Source organism: Manis pentadactyla, chromosome 3 (genome assembly GCF_030020395.1).
Source record: "Manis pentadactyla isolate mManPen7 chromosome 3, mManPen7.hap1, whole genome shotgun sequence".
Lineage (NCBI taxonomy): Eukaryota > Metazoa > Chordata > Mammalia > Pholidota > Manidae > Manis > Manis pentadactyla.
Window position 1 is genome coordinate 208,085,189 of NC_080021.1, and position 19,549 is coordinate 208,104,737.

Consider the following 19,549-nt stretch of genomic DNA (forward strand, 5'->3'; position numbering starts at 1 on the left):
ACCACAGCTCACTGGCGGGAGGAAAAGAATCAGAGTGGGGAGGGAGTGGAAGAATGGGACTGCTAAATAACCAGCCCTAGTAATCTGCCTTGGGAGCACAGACACACATTACATGGTGACCTGGACATTAGAGAAGCAGAAAAGCAAAATCCAAGATTAGGATTGCGAACAGGTTCTCACAGCTGGCTGCCCTGGGACAAAAGAAAAGCAGGTGCTTTAAAAGTCTTAAAGGGACAAGGGTTTAATAGGTGGAAAAAATACTCCTGGCACACTCAGCCCAGCAGGCTGGGAACTTTAAGGAACTTCAGGCACGCTAACCCCCCCCTGGATGGCAGAGCAGCTCCAAACTGTCTCATGGCACAAGCAGCCTGCCATTCCTGCCCCCCGCCGGCACTGCAAGCAAACTGGCTGACTCGCCATTGCTACAGAACAGCCGGAGAGCAGCCCCACCTACAGCAACCACACAGCTGAATACAGAAGTTTCTTCCTGCACGCAGCAAACCAGCCCAGACCCAGAGGCTGCTCCCTGCATGCGGTTGACCAACACAGACAGTGGAGACCAGTGCAGAGTCCAGGAGACACAAAGGGGCTTTGTTCTTGTGGTAGAACACGTGCCTCTCGCCTGTGACCCCTACCAGTGCCCTAGGCCATCCTGAGGACCACCCCACCCATGGCAGCTCAGGGGATTAATCCAAAGGCTGCTCCCTGTGTGTGGTTGACTGGCACAGACAACAGAGACAGGAGCAGAGTCCAGAAGCATGAAGGGCTTTGCTCTTGCAGCAGAACACGCGCAGCTGGCCTGTGACCACCGCAATTGCCCTAGGCCATCTTGAAAGCCACCATGCCCACAGCACCTTAGGGGATGAACCCAGAGGCTGCTCCCTGTGTGCAGTCAACCGGCACAGACAGCAGAGACAAGGCAAGGTGACCGGCAAGCAGGAAGGAATTTTGTTCTCCCAGCTAACACACGGGCCACCTGCTGGTGACCACTCCCATCGCCATGAAAAGGCAGAAGAACCTTGTTCAGTCCAAAATCCCTCAAACACCAGAGAGATGACTTGGTTAGACTGAAATCACCAATCTTCCTGAAAAAGAACTCAAAATAAAAGTCATAAGTATGCTTATGGAGCTACAGAGAAATATTCAAGAGCTAAGGGATGAATTCAGGAGGGAGATAACAGAAATGAAACAAACAATAGAAGGATTAAGAGCAGACTGGATGAGGTAGAAGAGACTGTTACTGGAATAGAAATTAGAGAACAGGAATACAGAGAAGCTGAGGCAGAGAGAGATAAAATAATTTCTAGAGATGAAAGAATATTAAGAGAACTGTGTGACCAATCCAAAAGGAACAATATCCACATTATAGGGGTACCAGAAGAAGAAGAAAGAGAAAAAGGAATAGAAAGTGTCTTGGAAAAAATAATTGCTGAAAACTTCCCCAATCTGGGGAAGGATATAGTCTCTCAGAACATGGAAGTCCACAGATCTCCCAACATAAGGAACCCAAGGAGGACAACACCAAGACATATAATAATTAAAATATCAAAGATCAAATACAAGGACAGAACATTAAAAGCAGCAAGAGAGAGAAAAAAGATCACCTACAAAGGAAAACCCATCAGGCTATCATCAGACATCTCAGCAGAAACCTTACAGGCCAGAAGGGAATGGCATGATATATTCAAGGCAATGAAACAGAAGGGCCTTGAACCAAGAATGCTGTATCCAGCAAGATTATCATTTAAATTTGAAGGAGGGTTTAAACAATTCCAGGATAAGCAAAAGTTGAGGGAATTTACCTCCCACAAACCATCTCTACAGTGTATTTTTGGAGGGACTGCTCTAGATGGAAGTATGCCTAAGGCTAAATAGATGTCACCAGAGAAAATAAAACCACGGAAAAAAAAGTAGACCAACCAAATACTAACTAAATGCAAAATAAAATCAGCTATCCACAAAATCAGGCAAGGGAAACACAAAGAGTACAGAATAAAACACCTAACATATAAAGAGTGGAGGAGGAAGAAAAAGAAGGGAGAGAAATAAAGAATCATCAGACTGTGTTATAATAGTGTAATAAGTGAGTTAAGTTAGATGGTTAGATAGTAAAGAAGCTGCCCTTGAACCTTTGGTAACCACGAATCCAAAGCCTGCAATGGCAATAAGTACATATCTATCAATAATCACCCTAAATGTAAATGGACTGAATGCACCAATCAAAAGACACAGAGTAATACAAAGAATAAAAAAGTAAGACCCATCTATACGCTACTTACAAGAGACTCACCTCAAACCCAAAGACATACACAGACTAAAAGTGAAGGGATGGAAAAAGATATTTCATGCAAACAATAGGAAGAAAAAGGCAGGTGTTGCAGTACTTGTATCAGACAAAATAGACTTCAAAACAAAGAAAGTAACAAGAGACAAAGGACATTATGTAATGATAAAGGGGTCAGTCTAAGAAGAGGATATAACCATTATAAATATCTATGCACCCAACACAGGAGCACCTACATATGTAAAACAAACACTAACAGAATTAAAGGAGGAAATAGAATGCAATGCATTCATTTTAGGAGACTTCAACACACCACTCACTCCAAAGGACAGATCCACCAGAAAGAAAATAAGTAAGGACACAGAGGTACTGAACAACACATTAGAACAGATCGACCTAACAGACATCTACAGAACTCTACACCCAAAAGCAGCAGGATACACATTCTTCTCAAGTGCACATGGAACATTTTCCAGAATAGATCACATACTAGGCCACAAAAAGAGCCTCAGTAAATTAAAAAAGATTGAAATTCTACCAACCAACTTCTCAGATCACAAAGGTATAAAACTAGAAATAAATTGTACAAAGAGAACAAAAAGGCTTTTGTTTTGGAGGCTTAACAACATGCTCCTAAATAATCAATGGATCAGTGACCAAATTAAAACAGAGATCAATCAATATATGGAGACAAATGACAACAACAGCACAAAGCCCTAACTTCTGTGGGACGCAGTGAAGGCAGTTTTAAGAGGAAAATATACAGCAATCCAGGCCTATTTAAAGAAGGAAGAACAATCATAAATCAATAGTCTAAAGTCACAATTATGGAAACTGGAGAATAAATGAGGCCCAAAGTCAGCAGAAGGAGGAACATAATAAAGATCAGAGAAGAAATAAATAAAATTGAGAAGAATAAAACAATAGAAAAAATCAATGAAACCAAGAGCTGGTTCTTTGAGAAAATAAACAAAATAGATAAACTCCTAACAAGACTTATTAAGAATAAAAGAGAATCTACACACATAAACAGAATCAGAAATGAGAAAGGAAAAATCAAGACAAACACCACAGAAATACAAAGAATTATTAGAGAATACTATGAAAATATATATGCTAACAAACTGGATAAACTAGAAGAAATGGACAGCTTTCCAGACAAATACAACCTTCTAAGACTGACCCAGGAAGAAACAGAAAATCTAAACAGACCAATAACCAGCAATGAAATTGAACTGGTTATCAAAAAACTACCCAAGAACAAAACCCCCGGACCAGATGGATTCACTGCTGAATTTTATCAGACATATAGAGAAGACATAATACCCATTCTCCTTAAAGTTTTCCAAAAAGTAGAAGAGGAGAGAATACTTCCAAACTCATTCTATGAAGTCAGCAACACCCTAATATCAAAACCAAGCAAAGACACCACAAAAAAAGAAAATTACAGACCAATATCCCTGATAAACATAGATGCAAAAATACTCAACAAAATATTAGCAAACCAAATTTAAAAATACATCAAGAGGATCACACACCATGATCAAGTGGGATTCTCACAGGGATGCAAGAATGGTACAACATTCAAAAATCCATCAACATCATCCACCACATAAACAAAAAGAAGGACAAAAACCACATGATCATTTCCATAAATGCTGAAAAAGCATTCGACAAAATTCAACATCCATTCATGATAAAAACTCTCAACAACATGGGGATAGAGGGCAAGTACCTCAACATAATAAAGGCCATATATGACAAACCTACAGCCAACATTATACTTAACAGCGAGAGGTTGAAAGCTTTTCCCCTAAGATTGGGAACAAGACAAGGATGCCCACTCTCCCTGCTTTTGTCAGCATAGGACTGGAGGTCCTAGCCATGGCAATTAGACAACACAAAGAAATAAAAATCATCCAGATTGGCAAGGAAGAAGTCAAACTGTCACTGTTTGCAGATGACATGATACTGTACATAAAAAACCCTAAAGAATCCACTCCAAAACTACTAGAACTAATATCTGAATTCAGCAAAGTTGGGGGATACAAAATTAATACACAGAAATCTGTTGCATTCCTATACACTAATGATGAGCTAACAGGAAGAGAAATCAGGAAAACAATTCCATTCACAACTGCATCAGAAAGAATAAAATACCTAGGTATAAACCTAACCAAGGAAGTGAAAGACCTATACCCTGAAAACTACAAGACACTCTTAAGAGAAATTAAAGAGGACACTAGTAAATGGAAATTCATCCCATGCTCTTGAGTAGGAAGAATTAATATTGTCAAAATGGCCATCCTGCCTAAAGCAATCTATAGATTCAAGTCAATCCCTATCAAAATACCAACAGAATTCTTCAATGAACTGGAAGAAATAGTTCTAAAATTCATATGGAACCACAAAAGACACCGAATAGCCAAAGCAATCCTGAGAAGGAAGAATAAAGCAGGGGGATCTCGCTTCCCAACTTCAAGCTCTACTACAAAGCCACAGCAATCAAGACAATTTGGAATTGGCACAAGAACAGACCCATAGACCAGTGGAACACAATAGAGAGCCCAGATATGAACCCAAGCATATATGATCAATTAATATACAATAAAGGAGCCATGGATATACAATGGTAAAATGATGGACTCTTCAACAGCTGGTGTTGGGAAAACTGGACAGCTACATGTAAGAGAATGAAACTGGATTACTGTCTAACTCCATACACAAAAGTAAATTCGAAATGGATCAAAGACCTGAATGTAAGTCATGAAATCATAAAACTCTTAGACAAAAACAGAGGCAAACTCTCTTGAATATAAACATGAACAACTTCATGAACATATCTCCCCGGGCAAGGGAAACAAAAGCAAAAATGAACAAGTGGGACTATATCAAACTAAAAAGCTTCTGGACAGCAAAGGACACCATCAGTAGAACAAAATATACTAAAAAATGACGTATCTGATAAGGGGTTGACATCCAAAATATACAAAAAGCCCACGCACCTCAACAAACAAAAAGCAAATAATCCAATTAAAAAATGGGCAGAGGAGCTGAACAGACACTTCTCCAACGAAGAAATTCAGATAGCCAACAGGCACATGAAAAGATGCTCCACATCACTAATCATCAGAGAAATGCAAATTAAAACCACAATGAGATATCACCTCACACCAGTTAGGATGGCTGTCATCCAAAAGACAAACAACAACAAATGTTGGCGAGGATGTGGAGAAATTGGGACCCTCCTACACTGCTGGTGGGAATGTAAATTAGTTCAACCATTGTGGAAAGCAGTATGGAGGTTCCTCAGAAAGCTCAAAATAGAAATACCATTTGACCCAGGAATTCTACTCCTAGGAATTTACCCTAAGAATGCAGGAGCCCAGTTTGAAAAAGACGGATGCACCCCTATGTTTATTGCAGCACTATTTACAATAGCCAAGAAATGGAAGCAACCCAAGTGTCCACCAGTAGATGAATGGATAAAGAAGATGTGGTACATATACACAATAGGATATTATTCAGCCACAAGAAGAAAACAAATCCTACAATTTGCAACAACATGGATGGAGCTAGAGGGTATTATGCTCAGTGAAATAAGCCAGGAGGAGAAAGACAAGTACCAAATGACTTCACTCATCTGTGGAGCATAAGAACAAAGCAAAAACTGAAGGAACAAAACAGCATCAGACTCACAGAACCCAAGAATGGACTAACAGTTGCCAAAGGGAAAGGGACTGGGGTGAATGGGTGGGAAGGGAGGGATAAGAGGAAAAAGGGGCATTACTATTAGCACACAGAATGTAAGGAGGGCAGCATGGGGAAGGCAGTATAGCACAGAGAAGACAAGTAGTGATTCTATAGCATCTTACTACACTGAAGGACAGTGACTATACTGGGGTATGTGGTGGGGACTTGATAATGGGGGGAATCTAGTAACCACAATGTTGCTAATGTAATTGTATATTAATGATACTAAAAAAAGAAAAAAAGAAAAAAAGAAAATGACTGGATAGAAAATAGAAGGGAAGTCATGTGGTTATTACTATTTCAATGCTTTGCATTTAAAACTAGTGGAATTATTTTTCTTTGTTCCAAATTCACCCAGATCATAGTATAGTACAACACATGCTATCAAGGATTGCAATGAACTAAGAAGTGGGTATTTCTGATAATAGACAACTAATATTTTAAAAAATAGTGTTTCAGGTCACATATACAATTTGATTTCTAAAGCAAAAGCCAACATAAAAAACAAAATTGTTTTACCTACCATAAATACCCTTTGGGTCCAGAGTAATACCAGCATAACTTTCCTTTCTGATACCTTCTGGCTAAAATAAAGACAGAAAACATTCAGGTTAGAACATAATCATATCTATGTGACCTGAATTCTTGGATTTATTTGCCCATTTTCCAATTTTTAAAAAATCCCCCTTTTTTTTGAGAAGGCAGAATATGTTTAATTATTTATATATACATGTAAGAATAAGATTTTCTGGTTATTTGCATGATAATTAGAGCAAACAATTACATTTAAATTATTACATAAATGAAGTAATTGATTTAAGTATGTATCAGCTCATATAACCTCATGTAACACTCTATGAAATAGGTGCTCTTATTACTCCCAGTTGCCAGATGAGAGAGATCGAGAAAATAACCTTTGTCACACTGCTAGAAGTGGTGGAACCCGGATTCAAACCCAGGCAACCTGGCTCTAGAGTCTGCATGGAACCACCATGCAAAGATGCAAAGAGCATGCTTTGCACAAAATAAGTCAGTACATGTTTACTGAAGTGAATTTTGTGGCTGAAAACAGAACTGAGAGAGTTGAAGATGCAGAACGACCCCTGTTCTGCCATTCACTAGCAAGACTGTTATCTTCATCTTAATAAGATAGCCTGAAAACACTCAACAGACTATATGGGTAAACAGTACTTAATAAATTATAGTTTTCTTCCTTTTTTGGCCTGTTTACTCATTTATAAAATGGAACATTTTCTAGACTGTTAATTCTAAACTAAAAATGCATGAGCTAGGTCTTATTAATTACTCTATTTCCAGTACCTCCACAGCACCATGTCTGGCATGTAGATTTCCAGGCACACTTTCTGAGTGTGTTGAGGGGAAAATACCTTGAAGGCTATATGCCAAATTGTTAAAATTGGATATTTCTGGGCATGGGAGTTATTGGTGATTTTTTTCTTCTCTGTGGCTCTTCAGTATTCCATATTTTCTACAGTAAACTACTATCATCATTTTATTTAAAAATTTAAAACATAATTTCAGACTTAAGGAAAGTTACAAAAAAATCTGATAACTTTCACCCAGATTCCCCCAAACGTGAACACTTTATTACAGTTATGTTTTCATTTTTTTCTGCCTCTCTTTCTGAATCACTTGAGCGTAAATTATTGACAACTTTTTTTCAGAACAAAAAAAATGTTAAAGAGAATCAGAAAAAGCATGTTTTTCTTACCACCACTCGTAATGTTTTTACTAAAATTTCTTTTCCAACTGAAGTCTCCAGTGAAAAATTGATGTTGTGGAGGCCGATTTCCAGAGGGAGCACAGTGAAGGTCACCCAGTGACTGGAGGAACCCTCTATTCTCTGGGGCAGACATTTGGAGGACTTTCTCCCCTGATGTTCAGTGGCTGAGCTTCCAGTACAGATCCCCTCCACAGGAGACATTTTAACACAGAACTGAAATATCACCAGTGAACAATATATCAAAACACTTTGTGAAAAGGAAACCATGTCCTGACTGTTTAATTGGATACAAACTCTCCCCTGGTACTTTTACAGTGTTAAATAATCCCTTAATTCTAAGGCAAAGTAGAAAGCTCATTTCAGTTCATCTAAAACACACATAGGTTGCTGTAGAGCCTAGCGTGAAATGTCTTACCTTCCTTAGACTGTTACCTAACTGTTATCTATGAAGCTACTGAAGTTCTTTGTTCGTGTTCTCATGATAGTATTTGTTGCACCACCTCCTTACATGTTTGCATTTTAGACAGTGGGAGTCCCAGGCTCAGGTACTCTGTGTCTTATTCATCTTGATATCTTTTAGCATTTAACAAATGATGGTTTTATGAAAAGTTAAAAACTCCATCTCTTGGCACTCAAGGCCCTGACTAATTTGTCCCCAACTTACTTTTCCAATCTCATCTCATATTAACTTCCCATTTATACACCATGTTACAGCCAAACTCTGGCTCCAGAAAGACCTAAGTTCAAATCTTGACTCTGCCTCTTACTGTGTGTCAAGAGCAGGTTGCATTACCTCTTTAATCCTCCATTTCCTCACCTTTGTAACCCTCCATTTCCTCACTGAGTTCTGGCTCAAGTGAAAAAAATTGAATATTTTCCATTTTCCCTCCAAAATCTAGTGAACTAACAGAATTGAGAACTATACCCCAAAGGATAAACCCTTAAGAAACAGAATAAATCAAGCAGGTACACAAGAAAGAGTGCCAACATTCAACAACTAATTTGAGGAATTTCTCAAAAATGGAGAGGTCCTTCTTCCTCTTAACTATCTTCTTGAGAAACACAACCTGGGTGGTTGGGGCAGGAGCTAAAGAAGCCTATTGGGTCATCCAAAGCCAACCATTCTCCCAGGACAGCAGGGGTAGGGTAGGAAAGGATAGATACAGAAGAATCAGTTGATAAAATTCAACATAAATTCATTCTAAAAATTCTTAGTAAATTGGGAATAGAAAGGAACTTTTGAAACTGAATATATTCAGTTTTTTCAGCTACAGAATTAAATTAAAATCAATTTAAAAAATCTATGACATTGGTCCTACTTTCAGTAACAGCTAAGTAGATCTTATTGGATAACCATTCTGCAAATATTAACTATAATCTCTGAACAAAACATATATTTAAAAAAACTACCTGAAGTCACTAGAGAGTGGAAGAGAAGATGACAGTCACAAGAAATGACTGATGATGGTGAAAGTCCTGTTTTTACAGTTCTGACCTGAGGACAGGCCCCATTAATACCTTGAGTGGTGGCTAAATCCCTCATAGAAACTGCCATCTTACAGCCTGGGACTGAAGATCTGGGGGACAGAGTATGGGGAAGCTACAACAGCTGAAAAGTGAAGGGGCTCCAAGTATACTTTATAAACTTTGCTCAAACCCAGGTGGTGAGATGTTTGAAATAAAAATGTTACAGGGGATGACAAAAATCTACAAAGTGAAGATGAATATGAATGACTAAAGTGGAGGAAAGGGTTTTAGTGGCAAGGAGATCATGGACCTCAAAGTCCATGGTGAAAGTGAACTAAATGTGAACTCATCTTTCTCTGAACCACCACAGCACAGTGATTATCTTATAGACTTGTATTCTTTAAATTGGAGTTGCATGAATATTGTCTTAACTCTTACTCTTTTCTTCATCCCTCCACTGAGTTGAATTTGTACATGTGTGTGTGTATGTAATAATTCAGTTAAGAGAATTATCAGAAAATCAGAGAATTCTTTTTTTCCACTTATTTGAACATATCATAAACACATACTTACCTGCATTCCAGATGTTCTGTAGTTGTAAACAGTTCCTTTTAACTGAATCTGTTCCCCTCGTACAACAGAATATGGTATATTCATTTCCAGAAAGATGTCTTTGAACACTTGTGCCTTGAGAGTATCAGCCACACATATACCTTCAGCCCAAAGTGAAAACAAAGTAGAAGCATATTAGGGAATTCCTATAATGCCTTATTAGTACTAACATGTCACAGATTTGCTTTGCTTCAAAGAAAATGGAATATTAGACCAGTTTTTCTCTGTACTATCACCCCATGTCCTTGAATTTCCTATTTCATTGATCTTTAGTTCAGTAGTTATTGGAATTAACAGAAAACTTTATTTGTCCAACAAGTACTTAATTCTATTTAAGCATGAGAATGCTTATCGATTAAAGAAATAAATCTCTTTTTATATATTCATTATTGGCTCCATTTAATGGGTATAAAATTTTGATTGTGAAAAACCAAGATTTTGTAAAACTAAAGAATAATGAACAAACAAAACCAACTCTGAAGTTATTTATAAACTATCTGTACTACATCACCACAAAAAGGCATCAGCCAAGGAGAGAAGTCGTGTATTTGTTTCTAACTCTATTCAAGTACCCAGTCACTGAAAAAAATGAAGGAAAATGGGGAATTGATACCAACATTTATAAAATGATGGCTATTAACTAGTGGAGGTGAGGATTTAATAATATGGGTAACTGTCAAACCACTGTGCTGCATATATGAAACCAATATAAGATTGTATATCAATGACACTTCAATAAAGAATAAAATAATATGATGGCTATTAGAAGAGCATAAGAAGAAATAGATATGGTCAAAGATGTGAGCATATCCAAGTTTTTTTTGTAATACATAAAAAAGAATATATTAAAGAATTATACCACTTAAGTTCTGGGTAAACTAAGCAGACAATGACCAAAAAAACTACATTTTGATAATCAAATCACTCCTTAAATGAGTGTATAACTTAAGCTTGCTTACCACTGTTTGATATGCCAACACCTTGAATTTCCCAGGTGGTTAGAGAATCAGGTAGCACAATTTGCAACTGGTTTCTGAAAGTTAAAATGTTGATATTCAAATACAGTGGAACATTGATTAACCCAACTTGACAGCGTTAATTAACAGAATTTTTGTTTCATACTGCCTTAGAAGAAAGAAAAAAACTCACAACAAAACGAAATCATATCAGGTATTAAGGAAAAACCAAGCAACAAACATATATTCAGGATCTCTTCTATTTGTTCTACATTTTTAGATATTTCACTTATGTGATGAGAGTTCATACGTAGAAGGATGCCTCTGAAACATTGCAAACACAAAAGTGCACCACAAAGAAAAAATTATGTGCATTGCATAGTAAGTTTTAAAATAAGGAAGCAAAATAATGCATTTTAACACTGCTCATGACAAAGCTGACGTAACTAAAATTTTCTGCTTAAAATTGAGCTTATATAGTTATTCATTCAATAAACAGCTATTGTCCACCAACTTTTTGTCAGGCATAGGTATAAATACTGAGTACACAGCACTTAAAAGATATGGTCCTGCTCTCAAATAATTTGTAATCTAGTGGAAGAAACAGTTAAGCAAATAAATTGCAATTTTCTGTAATAACTGTACCAATAAAGCATTTAAATAGTTCAGAAGCAGTGCATTGATTCAACACATTTATTTCAGTGCCTCTACAAGCTGGACCCTGTGCCAGGTGCTAGATATAAAATGGCAATCTGAATTTAGTTTTCATCTTGGAGTTACTTTTACTTACACTTTAATGTGGAAGACAGGCAAATTAATCTAATCACTGGTAGGGTTGGAGGCAGTGGTGGGAAGGCTTACCATACATAGGAAGTGCTAGCTAAGGGGCAATGTCAGCTGCAGTAGATAACATTATAGACAAAGGGTTACGGGGGACAAGGGTGGAGATAAGGAGACCCATTATAAGACTGATGCCATGCGCGGAACTCAGTGTCTTGCCTGCTCCATGGAGAGTCAGTGCTTTGAGCTTCCTGGGAAGGGAGATGCTCAGGGACTTGGCACTGTAAAGCACTGTTTCAATGCCTGGTACAGAGTAAGCATTCCATAAAAATGTGTTGAATAAAGGACTTTAACAAGAAAAGAACTTTTCTTTTCATCAATCAATGTTTGTTTTATAGTACAGATATTTCAGGAAGAAAACAGCTGCTTAATATAGTGTATAGCACACAGTTGTGTCCAGTAAAGGCTTACTGAAGTGAAATGAAATTAAATGGAAGGGTACACTTCTTCCCTAAGAGTTAATCATGCCTCAGAAACAATTATTAGAACAAATCACACATTTAAAAAAATAATAATAATAAGTCAAAATAAAACAAAATTTAACCCAATAGTATTGTCTTAAATTTTACATAAACTATTGGGAAATGGGTAGTTTCCAGATTTTTGGCCATAATATTTTCATTTTCCCACATTTTTCAGAGGAATATCAAAGAAGTATACTACCTTCTGGTGACATGATGAACTTCCCATAACCAGCTTTCTGGAAAATAGCTCCTTATTTCTGGCTTGGTTACTGGTAACAGGGTCTTTATATCTAGGGGGAAAAAAGCATATTTGATTATGGAAAAACAACATAAATTCTACTTAGAGCTGAATTTTAAAATATGGACATTAATCTATAACTTAAGCATTTTATGAAGGGTCAATGAAACATTTTGTTTAGCAATTACAAAATAGAACTATAAAAGCCTTAGAAGTTCTCCACTAATACCACTGACAAAACAAAACATAAAAATATCTTTAATTATTTGTTTTTTAAATTGCAAAATCTTTAGTGTTCCTGAATTATACAAGACACTAATCAGTCTATAAAGTTATCTGCATTTTTAGAAATGTAATAATTGTGTTTATATTAGGAGGTTTTTGTGATTCTCCTTCTTACCTCAGAAATTTACTTACATTTCCTCTGATAAAAATAGACAGAACTTCTGCTTCTGTACAAGATGTACTAATAGGGATTGGAGTTACCTTTCTGCATTAAAAATCTTAAAAAACACTACACAGATGGACAGTGACTGTGAAGGGGTATGTGGGGGGGACTTGGTGAAGGGGGGATCCTAGTAAACATAATGTTCTTTCTGTAATTGTAGATTAATGATACAAAAAAAAAAACAACTTAAAAAACAGACACACTCTAAAAAACAACACTTTTCTTACTTTAGTGCTTAAGTGATCCAGGACTGTGATCCTGGAGAGAAGGGAGACAGATAAGGTGAAACCTAAAATTGTCCAGGTTTACTGTCTGGAGGCAGTTTACAGACTGCAGAGGAGAGAGAGAGGAACCTATGCAGACCCTTGCAAGTTGTGGCAACACACATGGGAGTTTTGGGGGACCAAGCTGTCTAGAATGAGGGGCAGAGTACCAGAGAGGAAGGAGCTGCAGAGACTGAGTTACATGCAGCTGAAGCCAAACCAGATGATTTAGTTGAAAAATTGGACAATGAAAATATACATATTTGATTTCTCATGAAAACACTGCCTATAATAAGCAAAAATGTGAAAGCAACCTATATTTATCTAATAACATGGTTTTGGTAAATGGCCACAAGAATTTGTTTGCAGAAATATATCCATTCAGATGGATGATGTTTTAAGACATACTGTAAAGCAAAACAGTAAGATTATTTAACAGGAGCTGTGCCTGCTTTTGTTTGTTTTGTTCTGACTATATATAGATGAAACAAAAGTCATGGGGATGGTAGTAGAGAATGGAGAATATAGTTAATGATTCTGTAACATCTTCCTATGCTGACAGATAGTAACTGCACTTGTGGGGGTGAGGATTTAATAATATGGGTAACTCTTGAACCACTGTGATGTATACTAGAAAGCAATGTAAGATTGTATATCAACTACACATCCATTAAAAAAATTACTATTCAAAAGAAGAAATTCAGATGGCCAACAGACACATGAAAAGATGCTCCACATCGCTTGTCATCAGAGAAATGCAAATTAAAACCACAGTGAGATATCACCTCACTCCAGTAAGTATGGCCATCACTAAAAGACAAACAACAACAAATGTTGGCCAGGTTGTGGAGAAAGGGGGACCCTCCTACACTGCTGGTGGGAATGTAAATTAGTTCAACCATTGTGGAAAGCAGTATGGAGGTTCCTCAGAATGCTCAAAATAGAAATACCATTTGACCCAGGAATTCCACTTCTAGGAATTTACCCTAAGAATGCAGCAGCTCAGTTTGAAAAAAACAGATGCACCCCTATGTTTATCGCTGCAGTATTTACAATAGTTAAGATATGGAAGCAACCTAAATGTCCATCAGTAGATGAATGGATAAAGAAGATGTGGTACATATACACAATGGAATATTACTCAGCCATAAGAAAAAAACAGATCCTACCATTTGCAACAACATGGATGAAGCTAGAGGGTATTATGCTCAGTGAAATAAGCCAGGCGGAGAAAGACAAGTACCAAATGATTTCACTCATATGTGGAGTATAAGAACAAAGGAAAACTGAAGGAACAAAACAGCAGCAGAATCACAGAACCCACGAATGGACTAATAGTTACCAAAGGAAAAGGGACTGGGAAGGATGGGTGCGAAGGAAGGAACAAGGGTGGGGAAAAAGAAAGGGGGCATTACGATTAGCATGTATAGTGTGTGGGGGTACGGGAGGGCTGTGCAACACAGAGAAGACAAGTAGTGATTTTACAGCATCTTACTACACTGATGGACAGTGACTGTGAAGGGGTATGTGGGGGGGACTTGGTGAAGGGGGGAGCCTAGTAAACATAACGTTCTTCATGTAATTGTAGATTAATGATACCAAAATTAAAAAATAAAAAAAAAATTATTATTCATCACTTTAAAAAAATGAGGAGGTTGAGGCTCAGAGCAGAAAAATAATCATTCAAGTTGATAGAATGAGCTGGCTTGAAATTTGCCCTGGGTCTTGATTATAAACTAGTGCTCTCTGTTTTACACTACACATATATTTTGATTTTCAAAATTAATAACTGATTTCTTCTTATGGATATTTTATAAGTTATCTTTTCTACTTGCAATTTGAAATAGAGCATGAAAACCATCATTTTAGCTGCATAAAATTTACACAAAATTCCTCATATTGCGCAGAATTGTGATAGGAAATGTCAAACTTACGTAACCTTCCCAACTGGATTTTTTTGTGAGACTCTTCATCACGGTGCTGCTTTGCGATGTTACAACATTCCTTGAAAGCTCTGACACAGTTTGGTCCTATCTGAATGCGGGCAGCTCGCTTCTCACAGTTTTCATCATCATTAAGAAAGGCTCCATCATAACAGCATTTCTTCACTATTGAGTGTTTGTATTTAGCAACTGAAATGGTAATGATACAAGTGCCCTTGGTCATGCTCAGAGTCATGACACACAGCTTAGAAGGGATATTGAGGGTTACTTGGTTTCTATTGTCACCCCACAACAGCCATGGCTGGTGGACTGCCCAGCCTTTCTTTGGAACTGCTCTAGGAATGGGGAGAATGTGTCCTCACCAGACAGCTCATCCCAACTCACACTAAACGGTTAAATGGCTTCCTGCAACTAAGCTAAACACTCTCCCTTGAAACTGGTCCTTGGGTTTGACATCCTTTGAGTAAAAAAGTGAACTATCTGAGATCTCAAATATTTGAAGATACCTATCATCACTATACAAGTATTTCCTTCTTCAAGCTACATATCTTATTTTTCCAAGTATCTCTTTTATGATATGATTTGTGGACTTTCACCAGTGGCAACATTCTTCATCATAAGTGCACAAATGTATCAGTGTTTTTATTTACATATCATTAGAACTTAGAATAAGTTTGGAATTAAAATAACATATACATACATATGGAAGGAATTATTATATTACTATAAGCATGATTATTAGCTTATCATTAGTACTCAGGCAACTGATTTCCAATTCTAAGTGCTTTCTATTTTAATTGCCAATTGTCATATTTCCATTCAAGTAATTGTTTTAGAATAATTTCTGTTAGACTTATTTCACAAAGAATGATCCAGATTATTATTAACTGTTAAAAATATAAAATAGAAGAAATAGATTTTGGGGTACACCCCAAGGTTAATTAAATCATGGATTTTCTCATAATAAAATGGAAGAATATTATTTTAATTGCTAGGTAAAGTTTGTAGAGGGGAAATATTATGACAAACAAAAGTCAATTGTTTAGATTTAGAGATAGAAATAATAATAATAATTTTCCTCAGATTAAGGTTATGGCAAATGAACTATTGGACTTAAATGGATTAATCTTTCTGAGAGAGGTGAGCTAGATGTCTGTACATATCTTTTAATTCATTCTATTTAGATTAGGGAAAATTAGATACTATTTATTATCTCCAGCTTTTGACTATGATCATAACCTTTTTACAATCACATGAAATGTTTAGAGTACCTTCTTCCTCTATTTTCTTATTCAGCATTCTTCTTGGCCTGAGAATCTCTTTACAAGGTTCATCTGTTTAAAAAAAAAGAAGATGAAGAAGGAAGAAAGGGCGATAAAAACCTCAAAAAGAAAATCCCATGAAATTATTTCAGTATTTAAAACAATCATGTCATTTGTTCATTCAGCAAATATTGAGGGTCTGTTTTTGACTATGCATTAAATGTTAGAAATCTTAATATGACTTGTTTTATCTTAGAAGAGCTCATGATCTAGTGTCATATGGTTCAACTTGTTTGATCTGAGTTTGGTTTTGAATCTTGAAACCTTTCTGGTCCACTGATTATAGAAAAATACCTAAGGATTTAGATGGCTTTTCTTGGGTAAGCTATTTTTATTATTTGTTCTTTGTGCTATATACTATTACAGAGAATAGCTCTAGGATAATTATGAACCATTTTAAAGCCCTAAAAAGATGATAAGATGTGGGTCTGGTCCTTATAGAGCTCACAGTGCAGTGACTTAGACAACATGTATAAGTAAGTGTAAGAATGTGCAACGATGCACTGCTATTACATTACTTTTATAAGAGATAAATTCCTACAATATTCTGGATATTAAAGGAGGAGGGAATTATCAACTTTATATGGCACAGAGGCCTCACAGAGGAGATGATTCTTACACTAACTTCTTTATGCTAATACGAGGGACAGCAGTCCTGATGAGGAGAAGCCCAATGGTGTTAAATAGCATAGTGCCACCCAAGAACTACACTTGGTTCTGGATAGCTTACACATAAGGTAAGGCAGAACAGTGTGAGAGATAGCTGGAGAGGGCTGGGGAGAAGACGGAAGGCTGAGTCTTGAAGGGGAATGTTATGTAACATTTTATACAGGGAAGTTATGAAGCCATGTCATTCTAAGATCAGAATAGAGAACATTCTGGAGGAGGCACAAAAATGAGGTCTGGGAGGCAAATGCACAATGTAAATTTCATGTAATCAATTTGAAGAATAAACAAAAAATGCTGAGGATTTTACCATTTTCTCGGCTGTCATCTGCATTTGCGTTGGTGAGGAAGGTGAGTCCAGCCAGATGGAATACATCTGCGTTATTGCTGCCACCCCCTGCCCCACAGCCCAGGTCACTCTTCTCTAAAGCTTGAAATACCTGTCCAGAGAGAGTCAGTTAATTTAATAATTCTTAGGAATTAACTAAAGGCAAAATATTGAGCCTACTCAGATGTACAAATCATTCCTATGAAGAGCTAAAGCTATATAAGTTGTTACATGGCTGTAATAAACCTCTGAAATACATAGGGCCACTCACCAAAGACCAAATTCTCAACTTCATTCCTTTAGTTTGTCCTTTTGTATTTATAAATACATACCTATTCAAAATGAAATCAAGAACTAAATTTTAAGCTTAGATGAGGAGATTGTTAGAAACTGACCATGTTGTTTTGTACATAGAACACATGCTGCAATTAGTGTAACATCCACAAAATAAATTAGATAAATAAATGGGTGAAGGCATGAATGAGTTAAGAAATAAAGGAACTTTTAAGCCTCAAAAAAAAAAGCACAAGGAGTGGGGCGGAAGATGGCGGCGTGAGTAGAGCAGCGGAAATCTCCTCCCAAAACAACATATATCTATGAAAATATAACAAAGACAACCCTTCCTAGAATAAAGACCAGAGGACACAGGACAATATCCAGACCACATCCACACCTGAGAGAACCCAGCGCCTCGCGAAGGGGGTAAGATACAAGCCCCGGCCCCGCGGGAGCCGAGCGCCCCTCCCCCCAGCTCCCGGCGGGAGAAGAGCAGGCAGAGCGGGAGGGAGACGGAGCCCAGGACTGCCGAACACCCAGCCCCAGCCATCCGGGCCAGAGTGCAGGGCCCTCGATACTGGGAAAACAGGGCAGCAAGAACAGTGAGCAGGCACTGGAGGCTGGGCGACAGAGGACATAAGAAAAGCGCGCGACCATTTTTTTTTTTTGCTTTTTTGCTGCTTTGTTTTGGCGAGCGCTGTTTGGAAGTCTTAAAGGGACAGGGACCCCAATATTAGGGAAACAGGGCAGAAAGACCGGTGAGCAGAGGCGTGAGGCTGGCACCGGAGAATAAAGAAAAACGAACGACCACCTTTTTTTTTTTAATTAAAAATTTTTTTTTTTTTTTTTTTTTTTTAATTAAAAAAATTTTTTTTCTTGTTTTTTTTTGTGGTCGTTGTTTTCTTTTGGCGGGTGCTTTTTGGAAGTCTTAAAGGGGCAGGGCGGGCCACTTAATCCAGAGGTAGGGAATCCGGGATCTCTGGGCACCCTAACCCCTGGGCTGAAGGGAGCGGGGAGGCCCCTTACGGAGATAAATAGCCTCCCAGCAGCTCCTGCTCCAACGCGACTCCACCATTTTGGAGTAGCTGCCCGAGCCAGGCCACGCCCACAGCAACAGCGGAGATTAACTCCATAGCAGCCGGGCAGGAAGCAGAAACCCTGTCTGCGCGCAGCTGCGCAGCACAAGCCACTAGAGGCCGCTGTTCTCCCAGGAGAGGAGGGCCACAAACCAACAAGAAAGGAAGTCCTTCCAGCCGTCACTCGTCCCAGTTCTGCAGACTATTCCTATCACCATGAAAAGGCAAAGCTACAGGCAGACAAAGATCACAGAGACAACACCAGAGAAGGAGACAGACCTAACCAGTCTTCCTGACAAAGAATTCAAAATAAGAATCATAAACATGCTGACAGAGATGCAGAGAAATACGCAAGAAAAATGGGATGAAGTCCGGAAAGAGATCACAGATGCCAGAAAGGAGATCGCAGAAATGAAACAAACTCTGGAAGGGTTTATAAGCAGAATGGATAGAATGCAAGAGGCCATTGATGGAATTGAAATCAGAGAACAGGAACGCATGGAAGCTGACATAGAGAGAGACAAAAGGATCTCCAGGAATGAAACAATATTAAGAGAACTGTGTGACCAATCTAAAAGGAGCAATATCCGTATTATAGGGGTCCCAGAAGAAGAAGAGAGAGGCAAAGAGATGGAAAGTATCTTAGAAGAAATAATTGCTGAAAACTTCCCCACACTGGGGGAGGAAGTAATCAAACAGACCACGGAAATACACAGAACCCCCAACAGAAAGGATCCAAGAAGGGCAACACCAAGACACATAATAATTAAAATGGCAAAGATCAAGGACAAGGAAAGAGTGTTAAAGGCAGCTAGAGAGAAAAAGGTCACCTATAAAGGGAAACCCATCAGGCTAACGTCAGATTTCTC

At 37.8% G+C, this 19,549-nt stretch overlaps 1 protein-coding gene across 1 annotated transcript in view; it reads right to left on the reverse strand.

Annotated features, from left to right (window-relative positions):
• The window catches only part of C5 (complement C5), a 97,036-nt gene that overhangs the window by 43,183 nt on the left and 34,304 nt on the right, over positions 1-19,549 (reverse strand). The window contains exons 15-22 of the mRNA XM_036915481.2: positions 17,311-17,440; positions 16,284-16,346; positions 15,004-15,201; positions 12,320-12,410; positions 10,820-10,893; positions 9,822-9,961; positions 7,770-7,994; positions 6,561-6,621 (exon numbers count right to left, since the gene is read on the reverse strand). Of these exons, the coding sequence (XP_036771376.2) occupies positions 6,561-6,621; positions 7,770-7,994; positions 9,822-9,961; positions 10,820-10,893; positions 12,320-12,410; positions 15,004-15,201; positions 16,284-16,346; positions 17,311-17,440 (982 nt within the window). The remainder of the gene's footprint in view (positions 1-6,560; positions 6,622-7,769; positions 7,995-9,821; positions 9,962-10,819; positions 10,894-12,319; positions 12,411-15,003; positions 15,202-16,283; positions 16,347-17,310; positions 17,441-19,549) is intronic.